The sequence below is a fragment of the Osmia bicornis genome, chromosome 2 (genome assembly GCF_907164935.1).
Source record: "Osmia bicornis bicornis chromosome 2, iOsmBic2.1, whole genome shotgun sequence".
NCBI lineage: Eukaryota > Metazoa > Arthropoda > Insecta > Hymenoptera > Megachilidae > Osmia > Osmia bicornis.
In genome coordinates this window covers 9,406,903-9,424,478 of record NC_060217.1, presented here as the reverse complement: position 1 = coordinate 9,424,478, position 17,576 = coordinate 9,406,903, and the positions used below count along the sequence as shown (strand labels likewise).

Sequence of the window (17,576 nt, the reverse complement as noted above, 5' to 3'; positions counted from 1 at the left end):
AGGTGCGTTATTTCCCGTGGTGGTCCGTGAGTCTTTGATAAACAATTTAACAGGAACGTTGCTGATATTCTTGGAAATGCATAAACGTTTTAGACGCTTTGAAGCTTCCACGCCGGTGGCACGTGCAAAGGCCCCATTAACTTGACGGCGCGGCGTCGGCAACCAAACATTGTCTTCGCCTTCGAACGACGTTAAAAATAACGTCATGACGAACGAAGAGAAACGAATTTTCACCTCGAACACCGGACAAACTCGCGCGGCAAATGCCGTACGTTCGATGCCGGAATACAAAACATTTTTCTTCCATTACCGTCAAGCTTTCAGCTGCTGCCGCGGTCACTTCGCGAGCCTCTCTTTAAATTTCATTTTTCACTTCTCGTAACTTCTTTATCGCGTTGCGAACTTCCCGGGGACTCGTTCGAGGAATCGCCCTCTCCGTTCTCCGTCTTCCTTCCGAAACTTCTTTATCATCAATCGCGATCATACGATTTCTCTCGAGTCTTTTCCCAACATCGATCAGGATTTCCGCGGATTCCACTGCTCTAGTTCGTTCGTTTCATCGCCTGTTCTCTTAATCTTTCCTCAACAGCCGTCTTAAAGTTAACGACGGTATTCCTCTCGGAGAGATAATCGTTAGCGATTTTAGTTGAAAAGACAGTTTCTGCTAAGCGTATATATTCGTTCGTTGTACTCGGAAGGTTAAAAGTATCGACGCGAAGGTAAATACGAACAATCGGACGAAGTTGAACGGGACGAGACAATGATCGACTGGGTGTCTATCGTCCGTCATTCACGGCGTCGTTTTAGCGACTATGTGTACGGTGTGCCGATTAAAGTTCGCAAACGGAGAACAAAGAGATCCTGCCAGTTTCTAGAGCATGCTGGTAATCGTAACGTCACCACGAAACGTTCGTCCAATATTTGCGGATGCTGTTGGAATCACGTAAGTTTCCTTTTAAACTTCGATTCATCGTTGTTAACCCTTTCGCTCCGATACACTCGTAAAAAAATGTACTCGTTGGGAACGAAATTCATCACCGAAGGTTCGATATTGACGTAGAAAGTATTTGCGTTACACGATTGCTTGGTCAAAGAATTTATTATACTAATTGAAATTATTTTTTTAAACGTCCGTATTAGCCTTTGTAAATTTTTTTACAAAGTACACATACTCTCTTCGAAGCAAAAAGGTTAATTCCACGAATTAATACAATATGCATGAACTGATAAATAACAGGGATATCCGGCAATTGATTCGAAACCATAGGAACGTGGTCCGTGATACACGATAGAGAATAATTTATCGAAACACGAAGCATCAGCTTTGATATGGTTTCACGTGTTTTAAAGCGTAACTGCATTCGCAATCTCGTTTTCAATGTAAATGGTTTAATATCCGTCGAAATTTCATGCTGCGCTTTCAGTTAAATCCGTTTGGACAGACTGAAGCCGCTGTTTATTTATGCAAACCCGTTCCCGGACAGACGTGCAGTTCATTTTCCTCGACGCGTTGAAACGTTGAAAAAATTCGTTGATCGAGATACAGACACGAGATCTCTATCGATCCGTTTTTCATTTATCACTCGACCGAAAATGATGAATCGATAACAAATCTAAAAAATTCATGCTCGCGCTATTCGCTTGATTTTTTCGTTTAAATCTTCATTATTTTTTCATCTTCCATTAAAATAACAATACCGTGCGTCCCTCAGTTTAATTTATTAAAAATTGAACGTGAAACAATTAGCTGGATAGGATAATTAAAATTTCATTAATGAGTATTTAAAGTTTCGGAGTTAAATGAATAGAATTTTCCTTGAAAAGGGGGTGTAGAATTAATTACATTCAACGCCGAATGTAAATATTCAACCTGAAACATGACCCTCGACGAGGGGCTTGAATGATCTCGCAAAGAAGAAACGGATCAGACTCGATTCGCAGGTCTTCGGCTGAAATCAACCCCTTCAGACGAGCGTGTTCGCATCGGCGTCTATTCGAGTAAATGGAAAGGGGATGGTTCGGTAGGAAAAAGGTTTCGGTAAACGTTCGTCTCGATCATTGATACCGCAACCGATGTTGGAACACTGGCTGTCGTATTTGGAAGCCCCGCACGGTTGCGATAATGAAACGAAATCCGAGATTTCAGCGGATCAGCCGGTTCAAGTCGAAGCATCGTCGATATCGAAACCCGATGGAAGCGTGTGCGTCAGTCAAGGTTGTGCCACTCGGTCGAAACGTGTTTCCCTCGTCCAACGATATTCCTCTTTTCACCCTTACCGAACCTGGTGAAAATGATTTTTCTAAACGTGCCGAAAGTTCGACCTAGCGACGTGTGCTTGCCGAAAATGCTGACGGAAGCGGACGTCGGAAAATACAAACGTAGAATCCCGTCGCCGAGGGTGTGTGTACCACGATGTGTACCTAGTATGGTGCGAACGATTCTCGACCGTCTGCGTGTCAGTATTGTAAGAAAACTCGCATTTTCAATGGGGTGTTTTAAATACCGTGATACTTTTATTTTGGCACACGTTCGAAGACGGTCGTCGTCCCTTAATTTTCAAATCTTCAGAACTTCTGTTCTAGCGTCTGGATTTCTTACAGTATTCGGACGATAGATGATGGATGTTTAATGAAGCGTTTGGTGGTGGACGGTGATTAAACGTTGAATTTCTGGTGTTACAGAAGGCCCGATACACCGGAGGGGGTGTGGAAGAGCAACTACCACCGCCGCCATCGCCACCGCAGCTGAAGGAAGCCGGACAATTGGATGGAGTTCCTAGACCCAATTCGGTCGATCGTATCCTTCATCCTGATGGTAGCCAGCACATCCTCACTAGTCACGAGGCACTCAACAAGGTAAGTTTCAGGGTCTTCTTAAACGAATGAACATTTAAATTGAAGTCCATTTAACCCTGGCGCACCATTCAAGAATACTCGTTATTTAATAATTTCTTCAAAGAAATTCTATTTACGTAACATGACGATTTATTGAATTAAACTTTCCCGCATGTGTACGTCGACGCATGCTCTGAAAGCGTCGGAATATTCGCCATCTGTTCCATTCTCTAGCAAACGAAGCGACAATCAATGCGCATCGTCGGCAAATATTGACTCGTACTACTTTTACCGACCGTATGGGATCGATAGAAAATTCCAGCTTCCTGAAATTTTATAAAATAATGTGTTCGTCTAGAAATTATCCACTCTTCTTTTAAAATAATCCTACCGATTGATTTTCGAACGAAAAACAAGAAACGAAGGAATTTGCCTACTTGCACCCTTAAATTAGTTTCTCTACCCCTCGCGAGATGGCGTACGCGAAGGCATCGTCTTCCTCGAGCGGTCGTTCGATGGTGCCGTCGTCGCGACCCTGATAACAGCGTGTTCTCTCTTATCCCTCGGATATCCCGAGAAACACGTGGATGTCGCAGTCGAGCCGCGACTTCGTGATCCGTCGGCACCGTGCCGGATCACGTTCGTTCGCCGGAAGTTCGACCTCAACGGCCGCGAGTGCCGCGAGTGCGAAGATTCGAGGCGGCTACCGGAAGATGAACCGAGGAGAGGACGCTAATGAGTAGCTGAAGGCACCGGTGTGACAGATTGAAACGCGTTATTGATCCCCATCCGACACGACCGACTTGGCGTGAATACTGCAGACGCAATGGGTTTTTTCTTTTTGTCACGCTTGATCGACGACGAGACGAAAGCCTCCTCGATGACGGATAAACGCTTTTCATTTATCCCGCGCTCGAGTCGCGTTCGTCGATTCGGTTTGACGATCTTCGCGGCACTTCTCTCGATGAAGTTCCCTTTTGAAAGATTGAACGGCGTATGTAATTGGTATCACTTTTTACGAGAAACGAAGCAGATCGACGGGATAAACGGATAGACAGGGTGAATTCGTCTTGCCGTGGGAATTGAAATCTCCCGCGGTTTGTTTTGATAAAGATGATAAATCGATGGCCATTAAGCAAGAGCGAAACTCCCACGTGAAATCATCTTCGCATTTATAATCTCCTAGACGAGTAATGCTTCTATTTCCTATTCCCAAGTTTAAGTGAAATATTATGTACTCTATATTGCTGTTATTACCAGCAGTAATTATTCATAGGAAAAGTTGAATTACACCGGAATACGTTACATTATTTATTGGAAAGGGAATCGTGTAAGGTGAAACTTAAATTAGATCTCTTTGGTTCGATATTACCCTCTATGTACAATGGAAAGAACGTGCTTATCTCGCAACATCAGCTTCGACGATTGCATTATTTATAACACAGAACACGTTATCACCTGTAGTAGGTCCGTGTTTTTTTTTCTTCTTCTCGATATTATTCCAACTTTTCTTTCTGAATGGAACATCGACGAACGAACGTGACACGAACATATTTTCCTTCTGGACGACTTCGCCTATTCTTTCTCCATTCCTACTGCTGATTTATTGCAGCGTTTTTACCTTTCTCCCTGGGATTCAATTGTTCGAAAATTTTTATCATTGTACTCTAGTAAAAAGAATTCAACGGATCCCTTGTCCGCAATTTTGACGTTGATTGAATTTATAATGGCAATAAAAAGGAGTACAATCAAAGATAGATTCAACAAAATGGAATATTGTTTTTTTTTTTCTTTTTACTTCTTATCTTTGAAGTAGTTTGCCCCGTAAAATCGAATTGCAATTTGTCGGTAATTCCAAGTTGGTAATGGATTTCGCAATCAATTTGTCAAAATACGTCTGAGAATCTATTGTGCCAGAGTATCAGTTGTCTGAGATGTTCTATGGTCATTGTGGAAATCGAAAGGAGAGTCTTGAGCACAGTTGATGAAATGGGGTAAGGAAAATTCAGGTGGAAGGGGGATGCTTGGTCCAATCGAACAGACGTACGGATACTCTCCGTTTCTCGTCGGCGATTCGGATAGGTGTGTGCCCTTTAAGATGACCCAGATAACGTTCTAGTACTATTTTATATTCTACAGTATCTCGTTCTATGCGATTCTTTTGTGAGCGCGCAAGAACGCACTGCAGGGCATTATTTCTCCGAACGAACTTTCCACCCTTGTATCTGCCCTATGCTTTCTCGCTTGCCTCGCTTCCCAAACGATTATACGTTGAAAAAATAACACTTTTTCATCGGTATCGAACGGTGATAAAATTTTATTGAACGTTCGAACGAAATTGCCGGGTTGCAGTGGTTGGTGCAACAACTAATTACCCAGAGAACGTATAATTAACGATTAATCTACCTTCTTGGGTCAATTAGTTAAATTACACGCGAGCATTTAGCATGACCGGTAACCTGGTTTCATTTGTAAAATATTCAGATCGAAGAAATCGATTCTGGATGTACCGGACTAACCTGCCACTTTGATGACCCTCTGATGAGTCGAGTGTTCGATGACAAATCGATACATTTATTCGAAATCTTAGCACGGTTACTTCTACGTACCTTAATGGAATATTTGATAACCATGAGTCATTCGAGATACGTAGGGTTAACTTTTAAGCTGAATAACAGTAGGATCTCAAGGTTACTCGAGGAGAAACGTAGTTCTACCCGCTCCATTAAAGGTCGAAGTTACGATTCCTTCTCGTGATTCGGTAGAATCAATCGAGACTTCGTGAGCGGCTGTAGTGAAGTGGTTCGCGACACGCGTGATTCGTGCACCGAGAACCAGGAAGTCAGGCTGGTGTACGAACCGGATATCGTGATACAAACGCGTTCGAACCAACTCACCCTCTACTATTTTCTACCTTTACCCACTGACTTTCTGGCGTGACTGGTTCAACAACTGTCGTGCAACTTTCCTTCTGTCCTTTCTCCTAAGAACGTTGCCCCTTCTCGCGAATCATCACGCGACAAAATTTCGCTCCAGCCTTCGTGCGACTTTCCAAGTTTTTAAACAGTCTTGTATTTGCTTGATAAATATTCGCAAAGCCTTTGTCTCGCGAACCGTTTCGTTATTATGATTAATTATCCTGTCAAGTAACCAGCAAGCAAGTTGTGTTCTATTTTAGAGCGATCGTTCCGTTGAATTTATAACTACAATATAAAGTTCGAATAAATCAGTTATCGTGAAGAAACACACTATAAATAGAAAAAATTATTCGATTAAATTTATGATATCAGTCATGAATATTCTTTTGAACGTATTAATCTCAAGGGTCTCAGAGATCTTTATTTATAATATTACTTAAGAACACGCAATTTCATGGAACATTGTCTCGTAAAACCTTCGAGACATTGACGAAGTAAGGTAGCAGTGATGTTCAAGGGAATTGATGAACCCTCGTTCTTTATCCTTTCTTCTCGGTCCGCTATAAATTCAGGTCTGTCTGACTCTAATCGTCTGTTACTACTGCGAACGAAACGTGGCCCTTTTTCATTCGAAACTATAACATCGCCGTCTTGTCTGACACCGTACCGTTTATGCAAAGACGGGAGAATTTCTTCCCTTAGCGTTTCTTACCGATTATTCTTTCCCGTTGGACTTTAATATAGCTCGGGGAGAAAAGGAAAACGAACGGGCTTTCGAAGAAACGATGAGGAGGAAACCCGTAAACTTTCGTCGTGCTCTTATTGCACGAATACCTCTCAAACGAACGGCTGTCTGACGCATACCTTTTCCGTTCATTTCCTTGAAAGATCCGCGCACCGAAACCCGCCGCTCATTGTACGCGAACTTTTCCCTTTCATTCGCTGGGAAAGGCTTCTTACCGCGAGCGAGGAATTTCTCGCTCGTTACACTCTTGTTCCCGATGCATTACCATAATGCACGCTCGAAATGTTAAAACGTCGCTGCCGTTTCATTCCTTTTGTACGCACAGTTTATTAACGGACACGAAACATTTTCGCGTTACCGATTATGCGTTTTCGTGGCCACCCCCTTTACGAGTGGTTTAGGGTACACAAAAGGACAGATTTTATACAATGGTAAAAGTTGCCGTATCGAGAATCAAAGCTGGGATTTTCACAGCTACGAACACTAAAGGGGTAGATTCGAAGATAGCAGTCTGTAGCTTCTTTTCCCGCAGATTTCACGTTGCACCTATTCAGTAAATATTGATAAAGTAAAGTAGGCGATAGCGTGCATATACGAATGCAGCTTGTACGAGGCGAACGTGTTCGACAAAGCTTCCAACAACGGATACGACTACTCGGCTCCCCACGACTTTGATAACAGATAAAACGGTTCGATATTCGATCGAAGTGAAATCTAAAGAAGGTGGAGGGTAGATAGAGGGAGATGTGCCCGATTGCATCGCGAACGACAAGTGGTAGATTCAGCGAAATAGCTGAGCGAAGGGGTGATCGAACGATAAGGTATCGCGTTAACGCGTTCGACGGACGATTTTTGGTCGAAGAAATTTCTTTTTCGCGCGAAAAAGAAAAAATATCGTAGTAAATCGGCTTGCTCCGACTGGGATCTGTTAAATGCCGCGTGGCACAATGGCCACATTGTTCGTGACCCGTGGCTGCAGGGATGCTTTTAATTAAAGCTCCCGCGCCTCTTTTTTTATTTACAGCTTTCGAAAATGCTGCAGACGCTGCATCTACCAGGTTATCGATTCCAACGCGCACTAGATACGATCGTTTTTCCTCGTTACGTACCGAGATGATCATCAATGCCAGTCTTCCACTATTGGAAACGTCGGTGCATTGTTCCGCATTATTGATCGGACGTATTCGTCCACTTAACGATAGTCTCGTAACGACTGTTTGTTTCGTATACTTCCGACGGGACTATCATCGACGAGACAATGAAACACAATCTTCGATATTACTTTAATACTGGTTTATCGGGAGAACGGTTTTATCGAGGTAAGAAGATCCGATATCCACCGCTAAGGATCACGATCATTTTTATATTCGAATGTTCAGATATCCTGTAATTTTTATATCTTCATCGAAAATTGATAAAATTGACTATCCAAAAAACTACCCCTTGTAATATAATTTTCACCCTCGGATCGATCCATCCGATCAGAAATCTCGTCTTAATCATGCATGACAAGAAACTGGTATCGATGTGACGATTCGTCTGGTCGGGGTGGAAAGAACGCGAGGCGGTAAGGTGCTCGGGGCGGCACTCGAGCCGGAGAGGGTGATCGTCGGATCGCGGCCGCAGGGTGAATGCAATTTTCACGAGGTGGCGGTGCAGTTCACCACGCTATCGTGTGACCGGCTACACGGACTCGGCCGACTGCACCGAGAAGGGAGAAAGAGCGAGCGAGTAAGCTGGTGGACGGTATGGCGCAGAAGGGAGAGAAGGAGGAGGCGGCTTGTACACGGAAGCACACCTACGTACACGAGGAGGAGCGGGCTCAGTAGTGTGCCAAGTGCGCCCAGTGACGTAGGTCAGTGCTCGCGACTACGCCGCTCCCCACGGGCTGCGGATTTCCACCCTCGCTTTTCCGACCTTACGTTCTCGTCAACGGTTTCGCCATGATCCCGACCGATGATTCGCCCGGTTTTACCAACGGTTCTGCGTCGTCGTGCGTCTTAACCCGTTCGTGCCGGTCACCTTGACACGCGCGTACCTCGCGAAGGTTACGTCTCGTCGGTTTCACCTGCGAGCTGCCGCTCGATGCTCGCTTTCCTTTCCACCCGGCGCTCGTTTCGCGGGTAAAATACGTGCAACTGTGCTGAAAGGTGTTTGAGACTCGTTTCTTTACTATGAATGCAAAAGAGCTAATTTTCTTCCTTGGAGAACTGTCGCATCGAGAGTTGTTTCTATTCACGTTTCACGGTGGATCTTTGGGAACGAGAAGGTAGCGTTCGATAGCCTTCGTCGATAGTTGTTGCATCTTTATTGTTAATATCAAGCAACTCGATGCAACAGACGATAAGTGCACTTTGTGTTTGAAAGCATAATGCGTCTGACGTTCGAGAGGAGGTTGTAACTGTGCCAAGTATAAGGAATAGGTCGTTGCTCGTGGAAGGGTTATTGGGAACATTATCTTGCCATTGCACCAATGTTTTTTGTACTTTTTGTTTCCTGCATGGCTTATTCTACTTTTCTGATATGAAACGTTTTAACGAATGGTCAAGTTTTTTCGACTGCCCTCGGTGTGTCAAGCGTAATAAGGGTTTTGTAAATAGAGGAAGGATGTAATATGTAGAGATTGCAGAATATGATGCAGTTCTCGGTGCAGCGAGAGAACGATACTGAAATATTTCAAGTGCAACCAGTAACACAGGTCAGTGCTCGCGGCCACTGCATTTCTGCCTTTCCGCTGGAAACATCCAAAATCTACTTAAAACTTTTTAATTCAAATATAGAGAAATTTAATTATACGACCGGTAATGAAATATACGAAATTTAATTTCAATGTATTGCTAGGAAAAAACTAACGCGAAATTCGAACGTGTTTAAGTTATATCGCCTGTCGTATCGACGCGTTTAACGTTTCTAACTACAGATTAATTACTCGCACAGTGTTGTCGGAAATTTTAATCGTATGCAAACAGTTTGAAAGTTTATCGACGAACAAGTCACTCGTCAACGTGTAACTTTTCGCAGCTGCAGCCGTTCTATGGAAATTCAAACGCAACGTGACGCTGTTCCCGATAATGTCGTTCTACTATACGCTCGGTACGATTTACACTTGTCCGCTGTACACGAACCTATAAAACTCGTGCATACCGTTTATGCTTCGCGAGATGTTTATTAAAACATGTCTGAACGATTTCCTCTATGCGTCGCGATAACTTTGTTGAATTTTATCGTTCAACTTCGTGGAATCACGGTGAAATGCGTTTATTGTTAAGTATACCTTCGGTTGATTTTCAAAAAGCTTTTAGTTTGATATTTTACGCGATTACTATAATGATATTAAAACTTTTCTTTTGTTAATCAGTCAATTAGACGAAATTGGAGGCGTTTCGAAACACTAAACTTTACACAATTATAAGGTACAGCAAATTAATAGTCCTGCAAAATTGTAGCGCACACCTCTTTGAATTAAGAAACTTTCGAAAATGTTAAAAGTTTCTTTAATGTCTAATTAACTGTTTTAATTATTACTACCTAAAATATTCTTTATAATTAAAATACATTTCCTAGAGATTGCACGTCGAACATAAAAAGCTCCTCTAAACGGGTGCATTTTTCTAAAAGTGCACTGTGTAATGCACTTTTACGATCACTTGAAATGCACTTTTCTCGAGATTTACCTTACGCGACACGAGTCGAAGGAAACGTTCAATTGGATGCGTTTTATCGATTCCCTCGTAACATAAACAGAAGGGGTTGATTTTCTGATAACTTTATAAGTCAAATGAGAAGAGTAAATAATTAGTTAATGTACCTTATCACCGATATCTATTTTTACTAGGTAGTTAACGTAGTTATAGCTTCAGGGGATAAATAAATCGTGCGACACCTATTTGGCGGAGAACAAATGTCAGATGGGATTCGACTCTTTTTCCCATTTTCTCAGGTCTGTATTTCGGGATAAGGAGATATCGCGTTGAAAATTATGTGGACCACGGTCTAACGTTATTACGACAGCTTCGAATTCGGCCGGGCCAGTGAAGCTTGTCGTTCCTGCAGATATCGATCGCGTTCCGCGGGTTGTCAGGCTAAGCTGCGAGTCTGAGATTTCTAGGTGGATGTGCGAATTTATCGGCTACCCGGAATATCCGCGATCCTGACATTTATCTCCGCGGGGATGACGATATCGTGGCCACCACTGTCACGTTCGAAAAATCATAAATCTATTCTCATCGTTCGCTTGAAATAATCAACATCCACCTGATCTAACCGAGATCCATCGGGTTACGATTAATCTTTCTAGTCTTTGACCGAGAATCCGGAATAGCCTGCGTTTCTAAATTCATCTTACTCTTGAATCTTTAACCCTTTGACCTGGAAAGTTGCAGGAAATTTTCTATATTTTAGCCCGATACTCTGAAACCACCAGTGGTTCACATTATTAATCTATGATTTTCAGGTATCCAGGGTGGGCTTTCTCCCTTTATCGGTTTGTATTCATCTGGGTCGAGGGATATTACGTTGAAGGAATTTTTATTTTTTATTCCTTCGCCGAGTTCACGCTTTTGAGACACTTATCGTCGTTATGCTCGTAGTGAAATGCATCGCGTGATCGTGCCATTCGAGAGAACGCTGATCTCATTAATGCCACTTGACTCGCAAACGAGTTCTTTTGAAATTCTCTCGAACAGCCGAGAAGTCAACTTCACCGCCATCGCTGATCCGCGACACCTTGTCGGATAATTGTACGACATTCGCGTTATTCGAGTCATTTTATAATTAAATAATTGAAATGATACCTCTTGAAAATTTGACGATTCATTAAATACTCGGAATCGCGTAACGAATTAAATTTCTTGCTCTATCCTGCAGAACAGTTAACCCAGTTCGAAGACACTTCTTACCTCGCTCGTTAATTGATAACGTTCGCCAATTAACGCGGTGCGAATTTGCTTAAGCGTACACGAGAAACGCGTATTGACACGTGATTTACGATGCGCCGCATTCAATCATCGCGGCCGATGAGCTCGGCCAGAATCACGCTAATGAATGATAACAGGTTCAATTCAAGTAGCCTTTCAGTTTTAATTGACCGGTTTGCCGTTAAGCCGCTCGTTCGTGCACTCTTCTCGTCGAACACACTCGATGCCTGTAATAACGACTACGTACGTGCATTAACGCGATATAATAATTAACGTTGTAGCACGAAATGACAGGATGCATCTGCTTCCTCTTCCTGTTAAACGCGGTGCAGGAATTCTCGTTCGTTCCAGTGTTTCCTCTTCATCTTGTCAAATAGATGATGAAAAATTATGGCAAATCTGAAAAATTTCAAATGGCTTTTCCAAATTAAGATAAAAATATATTCTGATTATGATTAAAACTTTTTTATATTTCGAGCACCATTAGTATTCGTTTTAATAATGTGTAACATTGCAGCATAAATTTCTAAGTTGTTTCATAACTGCATGACAAGTAACGAAAACGTCAGCTGGGTTCAAATCGGTGTTAGAGAAGAATTCCGAGTTGTTGGAGTAATACTTTGGACGCTGCTTCTGGCAGAAGGTTCTCTCATCTTCAACGTGTCCGCAGAAACTTGTGTCGCTCCAACTTTTTTTTTTTTTGCCGTGGTAACCTCGAACTTCTCTCGCTGCAGGCTGCAATAGCGTCAGATTTGAGGGTGTTTCTTTGCCCCGACGATGTCCTCGTTCTTGCTTCTTGTTAAAGGAAAAGTACAACACCTTATCTGTCATTATGGATCGCTTACATAATTAAATTCCGTCGGAATTTCGAACTTGTTATCGGGAGCAAACTTCCCTAACACTCATTACGTTCCGCGAAAGTGGACTAACTTTCGGTACACAAACCCTTGGAAGGTTTCATTAAACGGAGCAGGCGTTTCCTTGAAAATTTCAGTTTTCATAAATATGTCAGAACGACAGGATCGTAGTTCGCTGGAGAAATGTTGTTACAACTTTTGGTTACCCTCTCGTAGTGTTCAACAATTTCAATTCGATCATTTCAAAAGCAAAGTTAACAATTCCGTTGTGATGGTTGCAAGCTCATCCAGCGAGTAATTAAAACAACCTAACCGATCAGTTTACCGATATTCAAGGGCCATTTGGATGAATCGCCAGGGGGTGGGAGTCGCGTTTTGAAAACGCTCGCGGATCAGTTTCCACTTGGCGAACTGTAAACAGAAACGGGCGAAATTCGCAGTTTAATCAACACGTCGTCGCGGACCAATTCGTTTCACTGCTTTTCGTCGAACAATCCTGCGCGTTTTTCTTTTGGCCGAAGATTAAATCGGAGCCTTTGATCTTCGTTCCTTTTGCCAGTCACAGTAAGAAGCGCCAAACTGGACACAGACATTTCTCGTCCTTTTTGCTCAGGGCTGTTGAACAACTCGGATTTTCCCTTTTTTGATCGATCAAACGCTGTAGGATCTTTTGAAGTGCTTCGTAAAGTAATTAAAATTTTCGATATCGTCCTTTTCGAAGTGTTCTTCATTCGAAAACTATAGTAAATGAATTCTGTTCAATCGATGATACTTTCATAGTAGAAATATTGCAAGCACTCGAGCTTCGATCGTTAATAAACGGCATCCTCTTCGAGCGGTCTGCTTCGTAATTTAACCTGTTGATTATCGAATATCGAATGGGAAACGTTTCCCTTTCAAAAACAAGCCGCTATCAATTGTACGTCGATGAACGACAATATAACCGAGTCGCTCGCTGCATCGACCATAATTCCGAAGTATCCGTCAATAACGAACAACCAATTGACCCCCTTGTCCGTAAGTTAGCGCCGTTTATGCCCTGGTCGCTAATTAAGGACGGCAGGCTGACTAGTGGCACTCGTTGGCGTAGCTTAATGGAAATTAGTCCTGGCTCGCGATTTCCAGCGTCGTGCATCGGTCCTCGTATTCTCATTAGTTCGTTCGAGCGTGCCGCGAAACCGTCGGTGCAGTTTCACTCGCGAATAATTCGATTTCGTCCACGAGGATACGTCTGCTTGAATGCGTACCGAATTCTCTTCTACAGCTTTCCATTAAATCCGTGAGCCGACAAATTACACCGTCGAGTGACATCCGTTGAAAGTGTGCCCTTGTTTCCTTGTCAACGCTGATCAACGATTTTCCATCTTGATAACCGTTCCAGTGCTTTTTCGAAAGTTTCAATAGAATATTAAAATTTATGCTGATCGTGGAATTGTATTTTTAATCGTTCGCCTTTCTGTGATGAATTTTGTAGAGGTAACAAAGGATTCGTTGATTATATTTCTGTGAATGGTATTCAGTGAATATGAGCACGGAGAGGCAACAAACGTTACCCTGTAAATGGAAATTTTGTGAAAATAGACAGAAAACGAGGGGCACCGTTCCATTAATGTAAATTAAAATCGATCCTCGTCGTTGGGCTAACTAACAGTCGTACTGTACAACCACTATGCAAAATTCTCGGTAAAGGGAAAAATTTGCAATTTTGCAAACAGAGGTCCAGTTATTCCGGTAGGATATTCGGCTAGTGGTATTGATCCTCGAGGCTAGGTTCTCGCGATAAAACGGGTTGCAGAATTCCTCCGTTGCAGTTGCACCCTTCCTATCCATGGTACTGCAGTTTCGCGAATGCATCGCAGTCGACCAGCGAATTTCTGTGTTACCGACTCTTGCAGACAATGCATTCCACCTCGAAGAGATGTCGTCTGATTGCTGATTTCGTCGTTATCGAACATTTCCGGGAAATTTAATTGAACTAGACATTGTTCGAAACGAGGATCTATTATCATTCAAACTTCTAAGTAATTTAATTTGCATTCGTGATGTTTGTTTCGTGTGACCATTGTGTTTTTTCTCAAGGTTGCTACAAGCTAGTTCCACAGAACTCGATGCATTAACTTATTAACTTGCAAATAGCACACACGCTTTTCGTTATCCAAATTAAGGCGCATTAAGATAATTAAGTCAAACGCACCCTCGTATTAACAAACGTGTCGTTGAAAAACGATCTAGAAAGAGACTTGTTAAAATGAGCAGACAATAAGATAAAACACTGCCGTTAAATTTGCAATAAAGTTCATATTGGGCCCATTAAACCTCTTGATTCTCCAGCGTTGAAAGAATCATTAATTTAGAAAGGGGTTGGTCGTGTAATGAGATTAATTAAATTAGAAATTTGAATGATTGGCTGGGTGGTAACTGAATGATTTGCAACGAGGCAAAGTGTAAGGGTGAACAAATCGTGAATAACAGTGACCATTAGTGAATATTCGTCGAATATGCCCCCAACTACCCCAACGGACTCAGCTATGTGCTCGCTCTGTCCGCGCTCGAAGAAAGCTCAACATCCGAAGAAGCTTGTTCGATTCGACTCCATCGTCGACACCTTCTCCATCTCTGATTCGAACGCGATCATCAATCAAAGGGTAAGATAACTAATTTCCACTAAATTTCATTAATTATATGGCAAACGATGAAACGAATGAACAATTATGTTTTTGGAACTCCGAAATTGCATTAAAATTGGCATGTGTCAATTAAGCGATATCCCTTGTGAGCAGGGATTCTATGCATGTAATTGCTAATGATATTTTACGGTACTGTGTTGAGAAATAAATGTTATTTTATACGAACGCTGCACACGGATGTTGCAGATCTGGGTCACGATAAATACAGCTAATTTAGCGCCAATTTGCGAACGTACAGACCTTTTAACGTTCAGATAGCATTACTTATTAATATCGGAACAGTCGCATTGCGCAATTAGTGAAGAAATAATTGTTTTACGAGCTGAATTAAAAGTTAATTTTATAGACAATTTTCCATTACCAATGCTTTGATATTTTAAATTTTGTAATTATTTAATTTAAATGCAATTCGCAATGTCGGTCATCGGTGATCCTCGTAACAGTGAACGTGTTTAGGCTTTTCAAGCCGATCGAAAGCCGTGGTTTTCAGGAGTCTGAGAATCATTGAGGTCGTGTGAAAAATTCAGCAACCCCTCGAGGGATGTTCGTTGTGCGCAAAGTTGTATGAACGTTTCACAGAACAGGTCTTATCGCAATGCCTTCGAGGCCGGTCCCGTGCATTGAAAAAACTCTCAGTGCCTGTACTATACTATCTTTACGACTTTTCTATCGGCGTTGCGAAAACAGGCCACCTTATACATGACCTGCGAATAAATGGCGGCTGCAAAGTTAACCGTGGCTCGTAAAAAGCCTTTCGTCTAGTCGACGACAAGAAGAAATAAATGCCCATTTAGATACATTCGATTCGATCAATGTATTATTTAAATTTATAAACGACCTAACTCTTCGAGAATATACATTTTGGAAAAGGACGTACGTGTGTAATGGCTCCTGTAATTTGTAAACGGTAGAATTTATTTTAATTATGTGAAATTTTGTGGTAAAGGGGATAAAAACATGTCAAGTTAATGAGTTGCAGTTTGCACTCTTTTCGCGAAGAATTTAACGAACCACAGTAATTTTCATTTCGTTGATAATGAAGCTGGGATGTACTTACAGAGTGACAGAAATAAAAAGCGTTGGCATAAAAATCCGCTGATTACGTACCCCTTTTAATACAGGGAACATTTCCAAACTAATGATACAACACGACAGATTATAAATCTACTAATTAATTTTATCAACTTTGAAGTCAAACTTAAAAGTTCGCAGAAGTTCGAGCGATATGCACCCGGTGGTTAAATTTTCTGATCGATTCGACGAGTCACAGCCCCCATGGTTGTCCCATTCGAACGGAGGAAATGGATAAAGGGTAGGCGTGGTTTGAGATCTGGTCGTCGTCAGAGAAACAGCAGGTGGCCGATAATGTCCTCCGGGAAAGCTAAACCAACCGCCATTCTTTTATGATAATACGTCCGTGCTCGGCCTGATGTCTCCGAAATGTAAATCAACCGACTTTCCCGTTTCGCGATCCCCGATTCGGCACACATCGATATCGAGCCATCCGAAATCTTCTCCCATATGCCAGTGACTGCAGATGCAAAAAACTGGACACGCTTTTGTTTTCAATAATTTAAGAAGATAAATACAGTAAATTAAATAAGCGCAGAAAGTAAAATAAGGGTATATGCTAAGGGTAAAATAAGCTGGATCCGCACCCTTCGACGGTCGCTGTAGGACTAATAGGGTTTCACTTCGCTCTGGGTCGAACGGTTGACAAGGGTGCCTCAGGCAGCTACCTTCACTCGAATCAGTGTCTGCAAATTATTTTTTTTTTTTTTTTAACGTGGAGAAATCTTACATAAGACCCCCATCGTTCCCTGGGGGAGGGCGACTTATAATGTATCTTGTATTCTCAACAATGAGGAGCTTTTTCTCGCCTCTGATCTTCTGTATTCTCGTCAGTTGGTCCCTCAAGCAATGCCTTTGTTCTGAATTTCTGAATGGTCCATTAGCACGTTCATGACAAAACACTGCTTTCCTTTTTCCCTTATCATTGTTCTCTCTGTCCTTACATCCTCTATTCATTCCTTCGGATCCTCTCTAAGTATCGATAACTAATACTATCAGATCGCAGCCAATCGATAATCAACGATCAATCGGTATCACTTCCAGTCGATTGACAAACAGCTTGTCAATAGGCTTATCTATTTCTGAAGGCGAAAGGCTTCTTGGAAATTAGTTCAATCAGCTCGTAAGCTATCAACTCTGCGACTCGTGTAATTTTTTAAACAGGAACTTAAAAATGTCGTCGACGCACGGAACTTAGACTTCGAAACGATTTCCAAATCTTTTCCTCCGGTACTAAGTAGGTAATACCACTCCGTTCCTTTGATGTAAAGAGAAAGTGCAATGAACGTCGTCTTGACTTTACCAGAAAGCTGTACATCTCTCGGCTAGCAAAGAACACGTGGCAGCAGCAAAAAAGTTGGCAGCACAAAAATCAGCCTGGTCCTCTAGCATGGACTCAGGTGTAATCCTCTTGACACGGGATCGGCTAGCGTTCAAAGCGATTCGAGGAACTCTCGAACAATAAAGAGTCTGGTGGCTGACACGAGTGGAAGGCACTCCCTTCGATCTCGGAACTCCTCGATTATTCCTTCCACCTTGTCTGAAGC

At 42.3% G+C, this 17,576-nt stretch overlaps 1 protein-coding gene across 12 annotated transcripts in view; it reads left to right on the top strand.

Annotated features, from left to right (window-relative positions):
• Positions 1-17,576, top strand: part of LOC114883068 (disks large 1 tumor suppressor protein) — a 335,824-nt gene that overhangs the window by 189,101 nt on the left and 129,147 nt on the right. For 11 of the 12 annotated variants that reach the window (XM_046290086.1, XM_046290084.1, XM_046290085.1 and 8 more), the window contains one exon: positions 2,683-2,856. In XM_046290086.1, coding sequence (XP_046146042.1) covers positions 2,683-2,856 — 174 coding nt within the window. Of the gene's footprint in view, positions 1-745; positions 944-2,682; positions 2,857-17,576 lie in introns of those variants that run through there. The other variant, XM_046290087.1, reaches the window with a different exon arrangement.